Source organism: Lepisma saccharinum, chromosome 24 (genome assembly GCF_977018435.1).
Source record: "Lepisma saccharinum chromosome 24, izLepSacc3.1, whole genome shotgun sequence".
NCBI classification, from domain to species: Eukaryota; Metazoa; Arthropoda; class Insecta; order Zygentoma; family Lepismatidae; genus Lepisma; species Lepisma saccharinum.
This window is the reverse complement of record NC_139252.1, coordinates 57,221,126-57,239,955: the sequence shown is the minus strand read 5'-3', so window position 1 is coordinate 57,239,955 and position 18,830 is coordinate 57,221,126. Positions and strand designations below refer to the sequence as shown.

The 18,830-nt window shown below is 36.7% G+C and overlaps 1 protein-coding gene across 3 annotated transcripts; it reads left to right on the top strand.

The window, feature by feature from the left end:
- Nucleotides 1-602: 602 nt before the first annotated feature.
- Nucleotides 603-17,589, top strand: Cluap1 (clusterin associated protein 1). 3 transcript variants are annotated; one of them, XM_083110992.1, is made up of 9 exons: nt 603-637; nt 1,133-1,193; nt 2,961-3,157; nt 6,813-6,995; nt 9,242-9,337; nt 10,978-11,195; nt 12,083-12,233; nt 13,844-14,015; nt 16,741-17,589. In XM_083110992.1, the coding sequence occupies exons 2-9, from the start codon at nt 1,172-1,174 to the stop codon at nt 16,950-16,952; spliced, it is 1,251 nt and encodes a 416-aa protein (XP_082967118.1). In that variant the 5' UTR covers nt 603-637; nt 1,133-1,171; the 3' UTR covers nt 16,953-17,589. The 3 variants fall into 3 exon arrangements, with proteins under 3 accessions (XP_082967118.1, XP_082967120.1, XP_082967119.1); XM_083110994.1 differs by lacking the exon at nt 603-637 and adding an exon at nt 818-860; XM_083110993.1 differs by lacking the exon at nt 603-637 and adding an exon at nt 893-911.
- The last annotated feature ends 1,241 nt before the right edge of the window (nt 17,590-18,830 follow it).

Below are 18,830 nucleotides of genomic sequence, written 5' to 3'. Positions count from 1 at the left end.
AAAGTAAAAAATCACTGGAAAATTTGGTGCAAGGAACAATTGACGATGGTAGGTCATACATATAGATGGCTAGCGGAATTTGATGCAAGCCAACCATGGTTCCACAGATGTCCTCTTCCAAGACAGGTTATAGTTTTTATTAATAGATTGCGAACTGGTCACGTACGTACACCAGCACATTTAGCGAAAATAGGTATTATACATCAACAAAATTGTACATGTGGTAAAGATAATCCAGATGCCCAACATTTATTTTTGGAATGTGATCAATTCTCTCAACAACGAAATATATTATATAAAAATCTGATAAGATTAAAAATTCCATTCCCTATATCTTTACTTTCTCTTTTATCTGATTTATCAATACCAATTATTTGGATTTTATATGGATACGCTCGAAAATGTCAAATCGAATTATAAACAGAACATAGAATGTAAAAGTGTAAAAATTGAAAATTGATTAGTGTCATCAGTTGTGTATTGTAAGGAAAAGTTGTGTAACAAAAATCCCATACCACAGACTACTGCTGTTCCATAGTACAAATACAGAAACGTTGGCCAAAGTCGACAGTGTTTTGTCTGACAGGGTCAGAAGAAGAAGAAGAAGAACTACTTAGGATACTATAAATTGGATCGAGTAAGTAAACTAAACAATTTGGTGCAGTGAACGCAATATTATTAAATTACCATCGGAAGGTTTAATAATTTGTAGGTTAACGGTGCCGTTTGCATCTGTATTAATAATAGAAGAGACCTTTGAATAAAGGGGCTTGCAGATTTTGCTGTAATATTTTTAGTGTTACGTTCTCACTTTAATCACGAACAGTTGTCACATAAAATTACAGTTTGTAAAAGTGCTGGTACGTCCGTGTCTGCGTTATGTGAAATCAAGACATATTGGTGGTAGAAAAGTAAGGCATGGGTGACTGGAATTTACAATTATTTTTTGGAATGAATGTCAACTTTGAAGTTCAAAAATATTTTCTGATGCATATATATTACAGATTCATTCCTGTATTTCTGTTTATTTTAAAGTAAGTTTAGAATAATAATATAAACTGACTCCTTTTTATTAAAATAAGCGTCATACATAGAACAGTGACAATTTATTGATTTAGTTTGTTCATTTCAGAAGCTCCATTTAAAGCCAGGAGGAATTTGATGGACCAAGATGTCATACAGAGATTTGCGGAGTAAGTAGTAACAGTAGCAGTTGACGAGAGTGTGAATGTGGTTTTGTTTCATGGCTGCAGCATACAGGAATCTAATTTTAATTTGAAGAATCACTTGATGTATTCGGTAACACTTTACTATACCTGAGACAGATTTCTTCAAATTTACAGGAGAAAGTACTTAAGCAAATCATTTTCTGTAGCGTTGTTGATGTTCGGGAATGTAATTTTGATTCATTTTAATGCGATTGCATGTGGTTTTGTACGAAAATATATTTTCTGCATGAGAGCACAATACGCTCTCGTATTGTCCGTATATGCTAAATTGAACGAAAGGAGTGCTAATGGAACCAAACCTAACAGGCCTAACCTAACCTAGTAGACATACCTCGTCCCCGTGATGGTTTGTGGGGCTATCGTGAGTTTTTGGGCTAACGTCAATGGTTTTTCTGGCTCAAGGAACAATCAACGGTAAGCTATCGCCATGTTGTGTGTGGAAATAAACAAGAACAGTAAGTACTCGTAAATGTAAGAAATATACATTACTTTCCTAACAAATTAAATTATTTCACCTAAATAAGTGTTCCGGAATGCAGAATAGTACTTTAGCAATGTAAAAAAGTGCGAAAGAAATGATTCCCAGGTGTCTCAGGTATAGTAAAGTAGTACCATGCATTCTTTTCCTACTATAGGTGTTTCACTAGTTTTATCAGAGAAAGAGGGAAATTGTGCTGTATTCATGTGCCTAGCCTACATATATGTAACTTCTACCTCTTTAAGTTGAGTGCAACAAAGAGGATGCACGATGATGAGTTGAAATTGATTTGGCATGAGCCTGTTTTTTATATTACCTTTTAAAGAATTTTAATGGTGAAATTTCCGAACTTCCTTGAAGAAGGAATGGAAGTTGGGAAGGAAGATCTGGAATTCAGATTCATCTTTCCCTCTGAAAAAAAATGGTAAATTTCTTGTATCGGACAAACAGATTTCTTCAAATTTACAGGAGAAATTACTTACCGAATGCAGTTCCTTTATACTTGTGGAAGTTGGGGGAAGTGTTTTCTCGCATCGTTCATTGAATTTTGCCGGTAAATCATCTATTTTTTTATATAAATGTGTGACCAATGCACGAGAGCTCTTGAATCCATTTACTTCCAGATGGATGTAGCCTGTGTGTGATGACGTAATCCCGGTCAATCCCAGTCAGTGTTTCCAAACACCAAACACATGTTTTTGTAACTGAAGATGGTACATTTCTGCAAATGGTTCGTGGGGCTGTGTGTCAATGGTTCGTGGGGCTATGCGAGAATGGCTACTCATATTTTTTTCTAAACCAATTTTTAACTATTGTAACCTAAACGTGACCCTACCTAACCTAACCTTACTGGAAATGGTTCATGGGACTATGCATCAATGGTTTGTGGGGCTACGTAGGTATTTTTGGGTGCAGTGGGTAGGAAACACTGCATGCCGAGTACAGCAGTGAAACTGTGACCGCCATTTTGCGTGCTACCGAAAGCAAACAGAAACGAAGAAAACTTACTCGATATGTCAAAAATAGATCTTATTTCCGTGAAATAAGCGAAATGCCACCTTCAGCAATGTTTCTCAATGCAGAATACGTAAGTACGAATATCCAAATTAAATGAACTGGCAAATTTCAGCCGTTTGTCCGATAGGAGAAATTTACCAAAAAAAATATCTAAAGATATTCCTGCATGTAATTGTAAATTTAGTTTTTAGTACTTTGTATAATTTTAATATGTTGTAAATTTCTTCTTCCCTTAGATTTTACAGAGATGATGAGGGCATTAGGTTACCCTCGTCTGATTTCTATGGAAAATTTTCGGAATCCCAATTTTCCTTTGGTGGCCGAAATTCTGATATGGCTGATACATCGATTTGATCCAAATGCTGATATTCCAACTGAGTTTGATACCGAACAGGATCGTGTGATGCTGGTTCGCTCTGCAGCACAGTTCATGGTATGTTGTTATTAATATTATTGTAACATTGTTGTTTACCAAGTAGATGGGAATGGAGCGATTTTACAATACCGGACACCTGTATGTATAAGAGTAGACTTGAAGGAAAAGTCAACATTCTGTGCAAGACAGTTTTTTCTTTGAATTCTATTAGTGTATTTAGTGCTGCTGTGGTTCAGCCGTTAGGACACCCGACTGCCGTGAGAGAGACTCATGCCCGGTTCGCTCAACCATCTTTAAAACATTCTTAACGAGTTGATAGTTAATGCATCACTAAAATCTTAGCAGCCTGTTAAACTTTTAATGTTCGCTCAAGTGATTTTATAGGCCCGTTAACTAACGACATGTTAGAGACGTTTTGCTTTGATTCCTTGCTATTCTCATACTTTGACACGAGAAATGCAACGTTTTCATTGGTTGCACCGTGGACAGTAGACTGTGCGTAAGCGGATTTTTTTTTTTTTTTGTATGAAATCCCAGGAACAAAAATAAATAAAGTAATGTGTAACACATAAATATATGTTTAAGAAATGAATGTTAGTTAGGTATTTACGTACGCCCACCGAAAATGTTATGTATTAGGATTAACAGTTGCATTGTAATTTCGTAAGTTAGATTTAAATGAGTGCCTACCGACTGCCAATACAAGATCATAAATATATAAATAAATCTACTGTTCTTGGTTAGGTTAATCTGTTTCAAGTTTGATAAATTTAATTATATTAAAATGGCATTGCAAAAGAGGCCTAAAGGTGGAAATGAACGTGTGTTTGATATAATAATTTTCCTCAACAAAAGAGAACATTTCACGAAATGTACACCATGCATAACTTAACTTACTGTCCATGGCAATTAAATAATATGTACATATTGCAAGTCACTTCTATTGGAATTGATGTGAATGTGGCATTGCAAACAAGAAATCTACTGTTTCCAAATAATCAGTGACAAAAAAAGAAGGCACGTAAAATGTTTACCAGTATGATTACCGTTCGTGCATATGTACAAGGGACGTTTCTGAATGGTTGTGTTTTTGTTTCGTACAAATATTTTTCAAAGAAAATATATATATAATACAATACGATATTTTATATTTGATTTATCATAAATGGTAAAAAGGAAAAGTACACTGTTAGACAGTATCCTCACCACTTGTACGAACGTACCATGCAAAAATATTTTCCGAATGCGTGGTAGTGTGTTTTACAAACAAATATGCATACTTTTACAATGTCCGTGCACGAAACTACATTACCAGAAACAGCTTAGGATTAAGCTTTTTTCTTAATGAAACATACATGTGTAGTACGGTACTTTACATTATATTTGGTTATTCATTATGTGATGAAATTGTAGTCATTCAGAAAATGTACCTTGTACATGGAACGGTTGATTAATATGATATTTTAAATTTGATTTATCATAACTGGTTAAAAAAAAACAAGTGCACTGTTAGACAGTACCATTACCACTTGTACATAAGTACAAGGAAAAATTTCCGAATGGATGGTAGTGTATTCTTCAAACAAATATGTATACTCTTACAATTTCCATGCACGAAACGACAACACCTTTAAACTGCTTAGGACCTGAAGCTTAACATACATATGTAGTACGGTTCTTTACAATATGTTTGGCTTTTCATTATGTAATGAAATTGTAGTCATTCAGAAAATGTACCTTGTACATGGAACGGTTGATTAATATGATATTTTACATTTAATTTATCATAACTGGTAAAAAATATAACAAGTGCACTCAGACAATATCATTACCACTTGTACGTATGTACAAGGAATATAATTTCCGAATGGATGGTAGTGTCTTTTATGTCACTGCACAATGTCCATGCACGAAACTATATACCTGAAACTGCTTAGGACCTCAAGCTTTTTTTTTTTAATGAAACAACATATGTAAGCTATATTACGTGATGAGATGGTAGTCGTTCGTAAATGTACCTTGTACATGTAACGGTTGATTATTTTTTTTTAATTTTTAAGTGCTCTTTCAGTTTGGTATGAATACGATTTAATTTCCATTTGCACCGTTATATGTCAGCCCATTTTAAATATACTGCATAATAATTGTTTTGATTTTGTGATTATATTAAGACTCACGTTATATTAAACAACATGTTTTATTCTACAGTACTTACGTACAGCTACGAGCTAAAAATAGTAAATAGGTTAGGCAGGTTTTCTTTATTTCTGTACTTGGTTAGGTTAGGCAGGTCAGGTTTGGTGCTTTTAGCATCTCCAGTTTCCTACAGCTGTCCCTAGCCGCTTGTGATTCAGAATATAGAATGATGAACATTTTTGTCGAGCATTCTCGTCACTGCAAAATTATTTTTTTCCATTATGTTAATTGGAGTAGGTGGATAATAATTTGAAAAGTTCGAAAGAACAATTCCCTACTACTTTGAAAGATTGCAGGCTACATTGTGTAATGTCACAGATTTATTTTACATTAAATGAGAGTACAGGACGGGTATTGCCTATTTGTAGGACAGTTGCTTCATTTTAATTTTATTTCTTACGTTTTCTGTCATTTTTCAGTTGAAAAAACAACAAAAAATTGGAATGGTAGTTATAAGCAGACATAAGCATAAACACAAGAAACCACGACTTTCTCCAGTTTCTATGTGATCCACTGGAAACGGCGTGGACGACGACACCGAATATTTTGGTGAATAACTTTATCTTATACAAATTGAAATATGTAAAAGGAGGTTACATTATTTTAAAAAGTCATACGATATTTTGTGTTTATGGTTACAGTGCATTCAAGGTCGAAGCCCAATATTCATTTTAAAAACATCAAGTTCGTATAATTAACTATAAGCATATATTTTTGGCTCGACAGGCAAAATTAATAAAATTTGAATAATGTGTGATGATCACGATGCCATTATTGACAAAACTTTAAAAAGTACATTGATACAATATTTCTCATTTAACTTACATGTGATTTCTGATTTGCAGTACGAATTTATAATATGAAATACGAAATGGGAAAATTATTTTTGCTGTAGAAAGAAATCGAACTAGTGTACGTTTTGCGATGGTATGAAATAATGTGTTCAAATCGGTTTGGGATAACCTTTCAACACAACAGCTGTCATACGCAATTTCGCCATCTTATTTCCGACCCAACACATCGCGCTGTTAAGCACGTTAATGAAGCAAAAGAGTGCCTTTAGATTTAACGACGACATTAGAGGTCTGTTAGCCTTAACGAAGGTTGGAGAAATGCCTCGATGTGCTAATGTAGCGTTAACTTTTTTTAACGCTTCTTTAAAATTTAACGCGCATTGAGCGAACCGGGCATCAGACTTGATTCCCTGGATGGTTAATTTCAACAGAATTATTCCAGCAATTGTCCCTTAATGTAGCAGGTTCACTCTGCCTCCAATAAATTGGTGGTGGTGAGATTGCGAGTGTGTGGGGGCCCTATTATCCATATGCAATCACATCATGTTGCAGTGAGCAGGGGACACCTTTACCTCTTTATTAGTTAATTTGGTATCATGCCTTTCATTCCCTGAAATATAAATATAATTGTGAGTTTGAAAACTACCCTTCTTCACAGTTTAAGTTATATCCAACTTTAAGTATTTATTTATATAAGTAATGTCATATTTCTCTTCCGCCAGGCAAGCAAAGGACACATCAAACTGAACACTAAGCGACTGTACCAAGCTGACGGTTATGCTGTGAGGGAGCTACTGAAGGTCACCACTATCCTTTATAGTGCCCTGAAAATTAACAGCAAGCAAGATGCTAATGCTGACAATGATGAGCCCTCAGCCCTGGCTATGCTAGATGTTTCTTCAAAGGTTTGTAACTAAATCCTAGTAACTAAATAAGAAAGTACTTCGATCAGAATTCAGTCCATATACCAATACCCTAGATTTAAGTCTCGGCTGAACCTTTGCCTGATGCCAGCAAAGCAATTTTCAAAAGTTCCTCTCCTTTTGAAAAAACACTGTAATATTCCACTTTCTGAAAAATATCATCTGATTAGAATTTCTTGTAGAGCATCCATGCCAATCTTCAACAGCACTAGCAAACGACATAAAAATTCACGTGAATGCTCTAGATGAAATTATAAGCAGGTGTAATTTTTCAGATCTTGGAATATCATAGCAGTTTTTTTAAAGGAGAGGATATTTTGAAAACGATTTTGCTGGCATCAGCCAGGGCTTAAGATTACCTGGAGCAGTTCAATGTTTCAATCTTCTGAATAAAGGCCGTCATCAGGAACATTGTAAATGACTCTGATGGTCTCCAAGGTTTCCAGCTTAGCCTTTTAACACCCCTTCAACCCCTTCCTCCCCAACTGGGTGGATGGCCTTTGATTTTGCCATTCAAGTTTATGGCTCAAGTTCCAGCCTGGATATTGGTGTTCTTTGTAAGTGTCCCTTCATCAATTTCATCATCATCATTAGTGGCAGAGAAGTAGCGGCCGTGCCAGGATTAATCATGTACGGGTGCTGATGGTGTGCGGAATGAAATTTAGGGGGTGCGATATTAATAATAGAAAACTTGAAGCATGCATGTTTTAGCCAGTAGGCTAAATCAAATACCAATAAACTTTAAGTAGGAATCTATGATAATATGCTAATGAGAGTGAAGAATAGTAGCAACTTGCTTTATTTTTACATGATTTTAGCACAAGAATGACATGTTTGAAAATTTGAAAGGAACAGCTCTTTCAAGGGAACCGATGACATGCATCGACAACCAGAGGTTGTTTTCTTCAAAAAGAGTCCACAAGGTATTTTCCCCCTAATAGTGTTAATAGTCGTCCTCCGTGATCGTGCAGTCTAAGGCTCCGACTGCGGTGGCATGGGTTCTCGGCCTGTGATAGGACTGGTGGCCACTCACCATTGTGAGGAAATTGGAGAGCTACGAGTGGGTAGGGTAACCCGGTCTCGGAAACCTCCTATAACGGCTGAGAGTTCGACGTGCTGACCCCATGTGGCCCTATTACTGTTTGAAGATCTCCACACCTCTAGGTAGAATTCTGGGAGGGAGACTGGCAGTCGGAAGATAGGCCAAGGCCCTTCGAGGGCTATCGAGCCAAGGGTTATTATTTATTATTATTATTAATAGTGTTGATCTCTAAAAAAAACACTCCTTCAGTTTGAAGTTATCATGTTCCTGCAACGCTCTTAATAATAATTAACATAAATTACTGTGAAATTATTATACATGTGTGAAATATATAATTTTAGATTAACATCCATTTTCTAAGGAAGGTTGTGCTTCCCTTGGCCGCTCCCCTTCTGGATTTCGATATTACATCTGAATTACGTCTTACACTCCAAGAAAGTGCTCATAGAATGTAAACATTCAGACATACGTTGCAGTCTTATTGAACTACGTAGTGAAATACAAAATAAGTTCTCCTTGCCTTTAAGAGACGTGTTTTGAACCTTTGCAATAACTTCTATCACTATAAGAGTTAGTGTTTTTGGTTGAACATAGGTTTTGAAAAGGGGGTGCAGACGAAAATTCTACGCACACTCCTGCAGAGATGCAATGCTAAATAATAAAGAAAAACCACTGTATATGCAATGTCCCTGATGAAGACCATCGTTTAGAAGACTGTAACATCGAACTTTGTCTTTTTAATTACTGCTTCATATTCTGTTTACTATTTATTATAACAATTGTCAAGAATTTTATTGACCAGTTGTGACAACTGTTTTCTATTATTTTTATGAGAATCTAGGATGTACTGCAGTCTGCAATCATCATAACATTTTTTTATTTTTTTAAGTTCTTCGTCTGAGGAAGACCCTGATACAGGGTCGAAACGTTACGTGTTAAGTGTTTTTATCTTAATAAACTGCCTTCGTCAGCAACTTATTGGTTATCATAACATTGTATCAACAAAACACATTTCTACTAACAATTTCAAATACTGACTGGATAGGTTTGAAATCAATAGAGACAATGTTTTTTAAAGAAAACATGGGATGTTTATTTTCTTGTGTGTGGGTAATTGTCAACCATGGTCCTCTTTACTCACAAATATTTGTTTCTTTCAGTTATGTTTTATTTCTTAACTTTTCAGATAAATGAATTGAAACAGAGTAGACAACTTGCTTCAGAAATTACAAGGAAAGGAGCAGCGTTGTTTGACTTACTTGGTAAAGAAGTAGAGCTAAGGGTAAGTATATGAATCTAAAAATATATTTTTTAATTATAGTTTTCCTTCCTATGTTATGTAGCCGTTGACCCAATAGATGATTTGGTTTTTATGGGGTTCTTTTCAAGTGATTTGGGTTTCTAATGGGACTTCAGATTTCATGATGTGTGCTGAGGTTTGGTATAACACTTAAAAGTTTACTGGATGAGGTGAAAATAGTACTTTTTCCTTTATTCTATACATCTTTGTACTGTACATACATACGTGGGTCGTACCGAAAGTAATGCAAAAGTGGTTATAACCTCTTCATTAACTGATGTAGATCGTTAAAATTGCACATGTAGTTGGAGTGACTCTTCCTCTATACAAACCAGCTACTCAACATAGTCTCTATTTAAAGTGATACATTTGCGCCATCGTTGAACCCAACTCTAGAATCCTGTTTGAAAAAAGTCCGGTGTGCTCTGTCAGACTTCCACTTCTTCACAGCCATTTTCACCTTGTCTGTGTCATCAAATCGTTGTCCCCGAAGACTGTCCTTCATTGGACCAAACAAGTAGAAGTGTGAGGTTGCCAGATCTGGCTGTATGGTGGATGGGGGACCACGTACCAGCCCATTTTGCCGATCACCTGATTTGTTCCCAAAGTGGTGTGTGGTCGTGCATTGTCATGGTGAATGTGGATTGCTTTCAGATTCTTCCTCCTAATGGCTTCTCTAAGCTTATGGAGTGTGTCAATGTACCGCTCGCTGTTGATGGTACGGCCGCATTCAAGGAAATCAAGGAGAATGACGCGCAATCAACTTGTCCACTTGCTGACGATTCGTGTCAGTGGTCGCAGTTGATGGTCTCCCACTGCGTGGTTTGTCTTCAATGCTGGTTTCCCCTTCTGTAATCTTCTTCATCGTCTGTCTACATTGCTCTTGTCGATGGTGTCATCTCCGTACACATTCCTTCTGTGGATGTCGGACAGTGCACACTGGACTGTTTTCAAAGAGGATTCTAGAGTTGGGTTCAATGATGGCGTAAATGCATCACTTTAAATGGAGACTATGTTGAGTAGCTGGTTTGTATAGAGGAAGAGTCACTCCAACTACATGTGCATTTTGAACAATCTACATCAGTTAATGAAGAGGTTATAACCACTTTTGCATTACTTTAGGTACGGCCCTTGTACTATTGGATATGCTAGAGGTGAAAGTAATTAATTGGCTGATTGTGAATCATCCAAAAGGTTTAAGTTTTTATATTTTTTATAACAGTCTCTACTGAAGTTATAATGATGCTGGTTGTGTTACTATGATGATAGAAAAAGTAAAGTTTATGAACTAGCAATCATGCATAAAATTTGCATATTTAATCAAAAACCATGCATTAGTTTAAAAGAATCATGTGCGGGAATTTACTTCAACATTACACTTTGTACTTCAAGAGAGTCAGAACTAGCTTTCTAGAATAAGAATTTACCTATTTAGGATAAGAATATAACCAAATATTAATATAGATATTTTGTGTCCATAAACAAAATGACATAATACAGTGGATCCCAGATTTTACATTTTCCTGCATTTTAAGTTATTTTTCACCTTGAGCCCCGGAAGAACGTGAAATCAAGAACATACTAACGTATGTGTTTACTAATGTCCCTCTTCATACTTTCAGGAATTGCGGAACATCAGGGTGAATCATCAAGTGGAGATGACGGAAGCAGAGGGAGCATTGAGGCTTGCAATGGAAACTGTGAGAACGGAAATCCAGAAAACAAACCAGCTCATAGAAAACGTGGCTGCCAGTGAAGCTAGTTTAGATTCAAAAATTGAAAAGAAGAAAGTGGAGCTGGAGAGGAATCAGAAGCGCCTTCAGACACTGAGAAAAGTGAGGTATGCTACTAGATTATCATCATAAACTCTTTTTCTGGTAGTTGGCAATACTGTAGTATGCCACACTGGCACCTTTTTTCCTATGGTTGAGAATAAAAACTCATTATGTCTCTTCCCCAGGTGTTAAGAAAATGAGGAATACCGGTATACACATACCTAAATATGAACAAATATACAATCATTTATCAATGTACCTCAACTCAGTATATACAGTTGAACCTAGATTTTATGCTTTCAGGGGACCAAGTTGAAAAAAAATTTAAATGTCCAAAAAATGCGAAATCAAGGAAATTTTTTTAACATTTTCCTGTGTTGGGACCATGAAGATTGAATGTATAATGCAGGAAAATATAAAATCGAGGTTTCACTTTATTTATATTTTTTACTCTACTGCCAACCTCCATAGTGCAGTGGTGTGTATGGTGTGTTACCATGCCAGCGATCCTGGGTTTGAATTGTTGATTGGAGGAGGTTCTGAAGGGCCTCCCCAGATGTCCCAGAGGTTCATCAATGACAGAGTCAGAAATATCTGGTATCGCACAATGCAAGAGATACAAGCAGCTGTGAAAGATGTCTTCACATGTGTGACCGGATTATTTCCACAAAACATCTGCCAGAACATGGTGCAGAATTCAGTTGTGCTACAAAGACAACGGTCTCCATACTAATGTTTGGGACTCAAACTATCAGGTGTGTGTACACATCAAGCACGACCATAACCACCATAGGGTCTAGAATAAAGTACGCCCACTTTGTGACCACTCTGTACAATATTTGTACTTATGTTATTAATTCTTGTTTTGAGATCTTTGTGATTACATATTTTTTTCCAGCTTCATTGGTAAGCTGGTGGTATATAACTGTGCCCACCTGCTCTTGTTTTCCAGACCCGCCTTTTCAGAAGAGTTTGAACGTCTGGAGGAAGAATTGCGGCAGCTGTATTGTGATTATGTTGTTCGTTTCCGTTGCCTTGCGTACTTGGAGCAGCTGCAGGACGATGCAGAGAATGCAGAAAGGAAGAGAATGGAAGAGCGGCAGGTGAGAATAAATTGCGTGCAATAAGATATTACTTCACAGTGTCTGTAATGAGACCACCAAAGCATGGTAAGGGCTAACATTTACATAATGTTTTTACCACCAAGATTCTACCAAGCTTACTCTGCATGAGTGTTTATTTTTTTTGTTTTTCTTATCCAGTATCCATGATTAAATTTAGCTGTAAGTGTCTACATTGGCTCAAACCTAAAAATAACCAAATGCAATAGACTTGATGTGGACGTAACACTTACATATACAGGGTTATTACAAATGATCTTTCCAATTACAAACGTGAATAACTCACGTTTAATAACACTCAGATACATGAAAGTGGTATCAATGGAAAGGGAAACTCAAAAGGTTTTGTATTACATTTGGTTCACAACATCACATCACATGTGCTCAATGTGAGCTCCATGTGTCACGCGACACACATCTATTCTGTAGTCCAATTCCTGCCATACTCGTTGTAACATTGGACGATCCACTAATGCAATGGCCTCTGTGATGCGAACACGAAGATCATAGATGGTAGGTGGTAAAGGTGGCCGATACACTTGTTGTTTGACAAAACCCCAAAAACCTCTCACACGCTCCACAGTTACTGGTGGACGGCCGATTGACTTTCACTTGCAGATGCATCCCCTTGCTTTAAAGTCGGAATACCACTTACGGACATCTTCACCAAACCTCCTTCTAAAATTACATTGCACAGTGATGACAGACTGGCAGACATGAAAATCCAGCACACAAAAAGCCTTCCTGTCTTCGTTGGCAGCCATTTTCTCTCCTATCGCCCCTAGCGACGAAATCAATAACTACGCGACAGTTGTACCAACCACTGAAACTTTTTGAGTTTCCCTTTCCATTGATACAACTTTCATGTATCTGAGTGTTATAAAACGTGAGTTATTCAAGTTTGTAATCGGAAAGATCATTTGTAATAACACTGTATTGTATTTGAAAGAGAGAGAAAAAAAGGACTGTTACCATTTACAGAAGGCTGCTGATTGACATTCTAATAATTTTACAATAGTCCAAGTGTCATAATTAGGGCTCGGAAGTTGAGGAAAAATCCTTTTTTCTCAGTCTATCAGTATAAACCCCAAGGCAAGAAATTTCGCTCAGGCACCAAACAGTGACTCATCAGAATGTGGCCCCAAAATTTATTCACAAATTGCTTCCATTTTTGCTATAGCAGAACAAACTTTTATTATCTCTGTGGGCAATGACTGAATCAAAATAAATTTCAATGTTAAGTTTGGAAGTGCAGTCCATAGACTTGTATTATAACTTGCATGATTTTCTTTGTTGAACTGAAGCATGCATTTTCCTAATTCATATTTTGTGAAGCTCAAAATGTAGGACATTTGTGATATTTTTCAAATTCCGCCCGGAGGCCGGACATGTAAATGTAGGACATGTCCGGGAAAAACCGGACGTCTGGTAACCCAATACATTGCACACTCCATACCAGCAAACCAATCAAACCATGGTTGCACATGATCAAGAGCAGTGACTTCGGTTCTGCTTCTGGTGCGATCCTATATTTCTTTGAGCTTCATTGATTGGAATTGAGACAGAGGTCTAATCGAAAATGTTTGTTTCAGACTGCAACAAGACGTCTACTGGAAGAGTTGAAGCAAGAAGACGGCTCCTTCAGGTCGCTTGAAGCATCAGGAGACCTGTTCTCGGCAGTCGATGAGAATGAGTCTGATGAAGATGGCTTACCGATGGCTAGAGACAAAACTAGCAAAGTTAAAATTAAATCGACTCCAGAAGGTATGCATGTTCAATTTTGTATATTTTTCTTATTTACCTGAAGTGACTAGAAATTGATTTAGAATACTAATGAAAGAAGAAATAGTACCTCATGCTTTCATTGTATATTCTGTTGGTCCCATAAAGACACACAGACAAATTTTTGGTGGACTCTTAGACCTGCCTATAAAGCTAATGCTTTTCTCAATGTCAGTGACAATTTTTCTTTATTGACATACAATGTTAATTAGTAGAGGCATGCATATTTTGTTTTTGACAAAAACGTGAAATAACATATTGCAATGTTAATTTTTCATGTTTCTGAAAGGTGTGAGCTGCATTTTCCCACCCTGTTTTGTCAAGAAATGATGCGAAATAGACTCTTAAACACAAAATTTAGAGTTTATTTACAGACATGACACTTTGTGAAGTTTGAATTATCCTGTGGGTTATGCAATTCTCAGAAAATTGATTATTTCTGCTGTTAATATTTGAGAAGCAAAAATGGACTCAGTTATCTTTATATAGGAATAAACTTAATACTCTGTAACTACATAAATGTGCTATTAGAAGGAATATGTTTATTTTGCGTAATAAACGCAGTTTTGAAATCAAATTTAGGATTCGATTCACAATTTTGAAACCAAAGTGTCATTTTATATACCGCTTTTGATACAGTTTTTCATCACTATAATGCCATTTTATTTACTGCTTTTGAACCAAAAATTGACTGTTTTTGTACCATTTTTTTTTCTATCAAAAATATGTGCCTCTATTAATTAGACATTATCCATTATCTGGTGCTTCTGCTTTTACATATACAGTAGAGCGTCGATTATCCGAAGTAATTGGGGGACATGGGTGTTCGGAAAACTGGTTTGTTCGGATAATCGAACTGTACATGTTTATTTGCCAAAAAGAAGTACTGTACAGTAAATTTATTCATAAAAACAGGCATCTCTTTAAGTATTACAAAGTAACGTACAAAGGCAACTTTAGTAGGAATATATAGTATGTGGTACAGTTTATTAAACAAAAATATGTACATATTACATACGCATTTTGCATGAACAATACATACACCGACAGAAGTGTGCTGATTGTTGAAACACAGCGACTGGCGGCTTGGCCGGTCAGCAGCGCCTTATGAAGGCCCCATTAGAAGCAATGTTTTGCCAGCGGTGGCTCAGTGCGGCGACTACTGTGGGAAACTTGGTTTGGGAGTGAGGGGGATGATGGACGGTAGGGTGGGAGAGTAACAGGTGCGAGCGAGTACACAGTTCGGTTAAGCGGTCGTTCGGTTGACCGACGTTCGGATAATCGACGCTCTACTGTACCAACATTAAGTTTCAAGAGACCACCTCTTCTCTCATTTGCCGGCATCCGTGGCAGAGTGGTTAGCACAGCAAGCTATGATACCAGGAGTCCCAGCTGGAATGGGTTTTCTTTGTGAGAGTCCCTTCATTGTCATTTTTATCATTAGCCAAAAGTGACAGAAGAGCAAAGTAAAATAAACCAAATCAATCATTCAATTGATCTCTCATTACAAGGTGAATGTTCATCATAGCCTAGTGGTTAAGGCCACTGCATAGAAGTGGTAGAAATCCATTTTCAACCTTCAAACTGGGATTTTAATGTCCATTTGATTTTTTTTTCTTGCCATGTATCATTTCAACCCTGTGTTGTTTCATTGTGGAAAGATAGTGGTTCCCGTAAAAGCATCTCTTGTTAAAACAGACACTCACCTCTGTGGGTGAGTGTTTAGAACAGCATGCTACGATGCCAGGATTCCCAGGTTAGAATCCTGGCCTTGTCACATGTGTTTTTTGTGAATGTTCCTTCATCATGTCATCATCTTTGCAATTAGCCAAAACTGACAGAATAGCAAATTAAAATAAATCAAATCAGTCAATCATTCAATATTGGCTTCTTCACCATGCAAAATATTGAGTCTCTTCTGTAATAATTTTTTATCACTTCTGCATTGAAGAACAATAAGCTTTTTTTTCTTTTTAACTCTCACCCTTCTATACATGAATTATTTTGCATCTAAAAATGTCTTTCAATGTGACATTTTACTGACTTCTAAGTCACTGACACAGCTTGTGATGGAAATTTGTAAATATTGATGAGCAAGTAGTTATTCTGTTTCCATGTAGATGTCAGTAAAGCTCAAAGATGTCAACAGGTTCCGACAGTTCATCCATTTCGTCAACAGAAGGGTCTGAGTGAATTCATATGTGAGCAATGCATCGGATGCACGCCATAAGAATACAATTTTTCTAAGGCATATATGTATGTGATCTACCCCCACAGCCCCTATACAGTATGTGCCTTCATGGCAAGGTGCTTACCTTACTTTATACATGTACACCCAACGGCAAAAGAAACAGTAGGCGAATTGTCCATCGCCATTTTCATTCGGTCTGTATTACACATTGTGATGAAAATAATTGAAATAATGACGTCAGGAAGGAGAGGGCAATGCCTGCTTCGAATTAACATAGTTTCATTCCTTAAAACAACACAGGATGTAGAATAAAAAAGTATTGAAAATAGCGGTGGACAATTTGCTTACCATTATCTTTGCCGTTGACTGTACGTTATCTCAGCTAGAGAGGAATTTTTAAGTGTAATCCGGTACCAGTCTGCTTACATATGCAAAAAAAGATAGACTATAGAACAAATGTTGTCAAACTTTGCATACAGTGTGTAAATGAAGTTTATTCTCCATGCAAAATCACAGTTGTTGGTGGCAACCAGAATCCAGCAACCCAGCGCCGCGTGTTTGGGAGCATGACTGGAACAGAGGATGACACGGGAAGCCTGGATTCAGATTCCGATTTGCTGCTGGACGGGGATGGAGAGGGCACGGACCTTGGGAGCGAGGAAGAACTGGATGTTGAAAAACTGGGAGTTGTAGCCCCGAAGCAGGATCAGAGTGATGATGACTTTTAAAAGTCTGTACTTTATTGCATGCACTAGTCAGAATGAAGCTACTTCATACACCCAACACTCAGGATGAACATTACTTTTTGCACTTTTCTAGTATTGATGGTTAAGTGTATTGTTATTGAACATACAATTGCATATTAATTTATTATTATAAACTTGTCTCAGGTTGTGAATTAAATATTTACTTAAAGGTATGGCAATGTACATGAGAATTTTTTCCATCCACAAATCTTGTTTTGTGTCGTGACACTGTGTGATATTTCAGACATTGTTGTTGTTAATAGAATGGGCACAATATTTTGCTGTGTAATAAGTAGTAAAAAAATATAATTTTTTCGTGGGTTTCTCTTTTTTCCCTTCAAAAGATCATTTGGTAATAAAGAAGGGCATACAGTGGCCTTTATGTAACTTTCTAGAATGGTATTTGCCATAAATATGATAGTTTTCAAAGCTTAATTTTTCATTTACATTTTAGTAGTTGTAGTGAAACTTTATAAAGGAATCTGTTTTTTTTATTTCCATTTACGGTATAAATGATGCATATTACTAACACCTTCAACCTATGTAAGAAACAAAAATGAAGGTTATGCTGTTTCCAGTATGGAGTTAGAATATTTTTCAAATCAGCACTCTTGTCAATGTCATGTATGAAAAAAAAAGTTATGTTGGTATTATATGCGATACTTTAAAATGCCACGTATGTATGATATCAATAGCAACATAATTAATGTCGCCTTCAATGAACTTCTGCCAACATGATGGAAGGCCATTACTAGAAACTCTGAATTAATTCTCAAAAAAACCGTCTGTCTTACTTCCTAAAGTTACATTCTGTCAGTTACAGTATCCCCATGTGAGTATTTACAACAGGAAGCAAAGAATCTATCCAGCATGGCTTTGACATTTGCAAAGTTTCAAAACTGTCAGCTTTCATATTTGAGAAATATGATGGGTATATCAAAATTTTTGAACCAAGTCAATGTAATGCTCGCATGAGTCACCTTAGCCATGTATACTGACATGCAAAAACAATGTCCTTGTGATTTACAAGTACAGGTGCCTTAGTTTTTTGGATTTCTTTCTTTTTTTGGAATTCACTGTTCGCTTCTTATAAGTAATAAATTGATTGATTGAGTTGGTGTTTTAAGTTTACTTTATACACAGTAAGGCTAATCGGGACCGGGTATCGAACCTGGGTCTCCTTGATTACAAGGTGATGACGCTACCACTGTGCCATCAGGGAGACCCTTTATAAATAATAAAGGCCTGGCATATTTTCTGTGCCACACTTCTCTGAATGTACGTGTTGTACTGACAGAAAGGACCTGTTTTCATTGTGTACACCTTTGATGGAAATGTGTGGTTCAACTACAGCAGAAAAACCAATAGAACTTTCTTTGTTACCTGATATATCTGCTCTTATGATTCCTTTTTGTGCACAAAGGACATGTATACTCTGTCTCAAGAATCTGTAGACCAACCGTGCATAACGGGAGAGAAGGGGGGAAAAGCGAGTGGGTGGGACAAAGCAATGTCCGCAACAGAAAAAAAATGTGCTGCTCGTAGCTGCACTCACTTCCACAAGTTCATTGGTCGAGCCCTCTTGAACCACTCCTTGTGCCGAGATTTATTTTTGTTCGTTTGTTCCAGAGATTTCTGGAAAAGAGTGTAGTAGCTAATCTTCTATCTTCTTCTTGTATCTATATGTATAAATGTGTGTTTGTTCAGGAATAACTCTCGAACGCCTGGAGCGATTTCAACCAAACTTGGTACACGTATCACTTGCAATCTAAAAAAATATACTGTGGGAGTAAGACACCCATGGCACCCATTGGGTGGGAAGGGGGTGACATGTAAAACGACCGATATTAGTGTGGAATC